This window comes from Prosopis cineraria, unplaced genomic scaffold (genome assembly GCF_029017545.1).
Source record: "Prosopis cineraria cultivar Desert tree isolate PC_DT_omini unplaced genomic scaffold, ASM2901754v1 PC14, whole genome shotgun sequence".
Lineage (NCBI taxonomy): Eukaryota > Viridiplantae > Streptophyta > Magnoliopsida > Fabales > Fabaceae > Prosopis > Prosopis cineraria.
In genome coordinates this window covers 12,396,074-12,400,679 of record NW_026555345.1, presented here as the reverse complement: position 1 = coordinate 12,400,679, position 4,606 = coordinate 12,396,074, and the positions used below count along the sequence as shown (strand labels likewise).

At 33.1% G+C, this 4,606-nt stretch overlaps 1 protein-coding gene across 1 annotated transcript; it reads right to left on the bottom strand.

Moving 5' to 3' along the window:
- Window positions 1-2,803: 2,803 nt before the first annotated feature.
- Window positions 2,804-4,364, bottom strand: LOC129293279 (cytidine deaminase 1-like). Its single transcript, XM_054931152.1, has 2 exons — window positions 3,409-4,364; window positions 2,804-3,197 (listed from the first exon to the last, which is right to left on the bottom strand). Coding segments are annotated over exons 1-2 (864 nt in total). The 5' UTR covers window positions 4,271-4,364; the 3' UTR covers window positions 2,804-3,195.
- Between the last annotated feature and the right edge of the window lie 242 nt (window positions 4,365-4,606).

The window sequence follows — 4,606 nt, the reverse complement described above, 5'->3', positions numbered from 1 at the left end:
TTACATTTTTTTAATATAATATTTCTATTTTATAGGAATACTATGGTATTATCTTTAACATTCATATATTATATTATACTTATTTTCATAAAAAAATAATTATACTTGTCCTTTTTATCCTTCCTTGAATACACTCTTCACATTTACAAATTCACTCCTGAGTGATTCTATTCTGCTGTATAGCTGATCTCTTTTTCATAAAAAACGAACAAGATTTTGTGTTTTTTTTTTTTTTTGCCACATAGTATCCGAATTTCAGTTTAGGCCTCGTCTGACATATAATGAGAAAAAAAAAATTTAATAACATGGGAATTTGGAAAAAGTCACTTTTTCTGTGAAGTTTCATAAATACGACAAGAGCACTTTCTCAGTTTCTCTTATATTTTCCCTTTTTTGCAAGTCCATTTTCACATTGATTATCCATTTAAGATTTGAATTTGATAAATGGTTTAAAAATATTCATTAAGTGAAGGTTTCAATAATAACAGTTGAATTTTATCAATATTTAAAAATTATTAAGATATATTTTCTTTTAAAAATTTAAAATAATTCTTATGACCAAAACACCTTTTACTAATATTGTTCCTTTCAAAAATTTGAGATTTGATATTTTTAAAATATTATATAATAAAATTTTTAACAGTCTTTAATTAAATTAAATCGTTGTTATCGTGTATCTGTTTTATGAGATAGGCATTGAATGGGTGTACTTAAAAGATTCGTTGGATCCAAATTCATTGAACTGACGCAGCGTCATGAGCATGACTAAAGAATTATTTATCATGTGAAACATTAAGCTTGGAAATGAGAAACTCAAGCAGAAGAATTGGATGAGAAACTAGAATTACAAACCAAAAAAGAAAGAGAATATTTGGTATCACTTTGCGCCCAAAGAAAGGTAAACCATAACACATAAGGAGACTACCAATAACATTGATCCATTTAACAAATATTTAACTTATAATTTATAAGATCGTGTGTTCAAATTGATTGTCGATATGAGGAATTTGTTGGTAGATAATGTAAAAATATATTTGCAAGTGCTCTTTAAGTTTAGGCATGACTTGGCTTTAGTTTTAGTAAACCTTTGAAACCCAACACACCTAAAATCTAAACAAAAACATCACAACAACAACAACAATAAAAGAACAGAAAGGGGGACTTACATCTGCAAATATGTGTGTGCCTATATTTCTCTATATAAACAGGACAATGTGTGTGACAGAAATATTTTAGTCTTAAATCCAAATATTAAGAGTTTTAATTGAAAGAGTTTCAGGCCATTGGAGTACAAACGGATGTGGTCTATTTTTCTCTTTTTGCCTTTTGATATGATGACTCTGAAATGAATAATATCAAATTAAATACTTCCTAAAGAATCATTAAAAAAAAGGAGATTAAAAAAAATTCACCCAACAATATTTAAAAAAGAAATTGATACCCATCTCTTCTCAACCTTTCACCTCATTCATGTGCAGCAGCGCTATCATCAAAATATGAATATGATGACATTTCACTTTCAGAAGTTTCTTAAAGTTGAATCCTCTCATTCATGATGATTTGGGTATAAAGAGGAAGTGAGAGTGTGTCTGATATATTATAGTTACATTCATTTACACTTTTTTATTTTAAAAAAATATTTCTCTTAGAATGCATACTCTACATTTACGCACATATCCTTGATAAATGTTTTTTTAGTGTGTAGAATTAAAAAAAAAATTATTTATAAATATGGAAAGCTCTCTTTAAAAAAAGTTCACTTTATCATCTACTAAACATAACAAAAATAATTTTGTCAAATTTTTCTTTTTGCTTAAGTTCATTTTTCATTTTTCACATGCCAAACGCAACATTAAAAGGATTTTCTAAAACACAATATTAAAAAAATAATTCTTTTAAAACGGAAAGTATAACAATAGGTTCATGTAATTTGATTTCATTTTGTTTTTAATCCATATAACTTTATTTCAATATTTTCAATCACTATAGTTTAATTTGTCTGCAATATTAGTTCCTAATAAAGGCCATGAGTTGGCATTGATAGAGTTAATTTTGCTGACATGTATTTAACTCTGTTAATCTCTTTGTTGACGTTTGCTTAATCTCGCTTCGGTCTCCTACATTTTATTTGAATCAAATGCAAAAGAAAGCTTTTTTCTTTTTTCTATTTACTTTTAATTTGTAGTTATAGTCAATCAATTTGTTTAGGTGTCATCAGTATATTTTAACCATGTTAACAAATGAACTAGCAAAGCTATAATAAAATTACCTTTGTTAGTGTTTAAAATTATAAAAAATAACATTGTAATCAAACTAAAAAGATGCAGCGGCCCTGTTTCAAAATCAGAACTATTGTTTTTTTCCCCCGGTATTGTGCAGCAAAAAAATCAAATCAAATTCACATTTTTCAACTGATGCATAGTCAGGACCGAAGAATTATTGGCTATTTTGGGTAGGTCAAGCTTGAAAACAAGAAGAAGTTTCAAATAAGTAAAAAAAAAAAAAGGAGAAGAAAAGAAAATTGACTTGTTATCATTTGTGCCTAAAGAAAAGTAAACCTAACCAGAGCACACGGATCGATTGATAAGAGCTATTATAATTTAATTAGGAATTTTGAGTTCAAATTTTGTGAATGCAATAACATAAGTGGCCAAGAATACCTACTTTTATAATGCTTATCATATCTCGATCCTGATTGGTTTGAATTTCATTAAATCCTCACAACTTGAGTACAGTAGACTCAAGATATTGGGTGTTCACACAAAACAACAAGGGGTAAATTAGAGGAAAGAAGGAAGGAAACTTCCAAAACATGAACATTGGCACATGCTGACATGCTCATATAATTTAAACACCAATAAATTCAAGACCACAATATATAAAATATACAATTTTACATACATCACACAAGGATCATTGAGGTGCGTTATTAAATTTGCTTGAATCACAAAGCCACTAGAGGATGAATTATTGCACACCGTCCATGGGTTTCCACCTAACTTGACAACTTGAGAACTCAAAATGATCATACACAATAGACCCCCTCCACCCAATTCTTGTCCTTACCTTCAATCACCTCAGATACAATATGTGTGTGTGTGTATTAAAAGGGTCACATCAAACAAGCTGATATTTTACAGTTCAGTTTCTCTTCTGACTTTTGTCTCTGCTACAGCAAGATTCTCATGACTCGTGTTCTACAGAGTAATAGTAGAGACAAGGATCAAAAGAAAATCTGAATATGAGATATATAAAGCTAATGAAGTTGAATACAGAGGATTGATACTATAATAGTATCAATTCCTTGAATTTAATGTTAACTCCAATAATTTCATATATTCTCATTTGAGAATTCAGATGATTATGATTATGATTCGTCACAAGTGCAAAAGAATGTGTCAAACTGACATTGTGATGATATTGATTGCAACAGAAGCTTCGCGGTAAGTTCCTGTCTCACCACTGCTGCTTCTTTCTCCACCAACACCGCACCAACAATTTTCTCGTAGTCGCCACCGCCGCCGGCGACGTAGGCCACCAAGGCCGCCTGAACCGGACCTATGCTCGGGTTATACGCCGCCGATTCCATATACGACCCTTTGTAAATCTTACCATCAGAATCAATCAGAGCAATCCCAGAGGGTGATCCACTGTATGGTGCATGAGATTTATTCGCAGCCTCCAAGGCTGCAAACTTCAATTTCTCATTTGGGTGATAGCCATTATTAATACAGACGAAGCCCGTGGGTGATGGATTATGGGTTTCGCCGGAGAAACTTAACCCATTGTGACGTTGTTCTAAGAGAAGAGGAGTATCGTGGGGAAGAAGATCGTGGGGACCGAATCGGTGAGAGAGAAACTTGGGCAAGGGAGTGAAATCTGGATTCTCATCGGAGGTGATGAGGATTCTGATATCGGGAGCGCCACGAATTTCTTGGAGGAATTGGCGGCAATGGCCGCAAGGGGCGGCGGAGACGGCGAGATAATCGAGATGGGTCTCGCCATTGATGAAGAGATTAGTGACGAGGAACTGTTCTCCGTGAACGGTGTGGTGAAGAGGGAGACCAGGGAACTCGAGGTTGACGCCAAAGTAGATTCGGCCGGAGGGGCCGACGCCGACGGCTCCGACGTTGAAGTTGGAAATGGGGGTGCGAGCGAGGGTCTGAGCGGACTTGACGAGGGAAGGAAGGAGCTGTTTGAGAGTGAGACCGGAGGATTTGGCCATAGATTCGGCTTCGGAAGCTTCAATCACGAATTTGGGATGATCCATTTTTGACTGAGAGAGGGAAGGAACAGAGAGAGAGAGAGAGAGAGGGAGGGAGAGAGAGAGGGGGGGTTTGTTTTTGCAGGGAATGGGATTGGAGTTTGGCACGGTGCTCATTACTTGACGGGCATCTGAAAAGTTTAGATTTTATAAAATTTATTTTTTTTAATTTTAATTCATATTTATTATAAAAAATTATAAAATTTTATATTTTATTATTAATTTAAATAATATAAATTTAATTTAAATGGTTCAATTTAATATTATGTTTTTACAAAAGTTTGTAAATTGACTATCTAAATGTATTTCGGATGGATTGGATCCAGAGTATATCTAAATAGT

Coding starts and splice junctions, on each gene's coding strand:
- LOC129293279 (XM_054931152.1), bottom strand. CDS start 4,270: ATGGATCATCCCAAATTCGTGATTGAAGCTTCCGAAGCCGAATCTATG.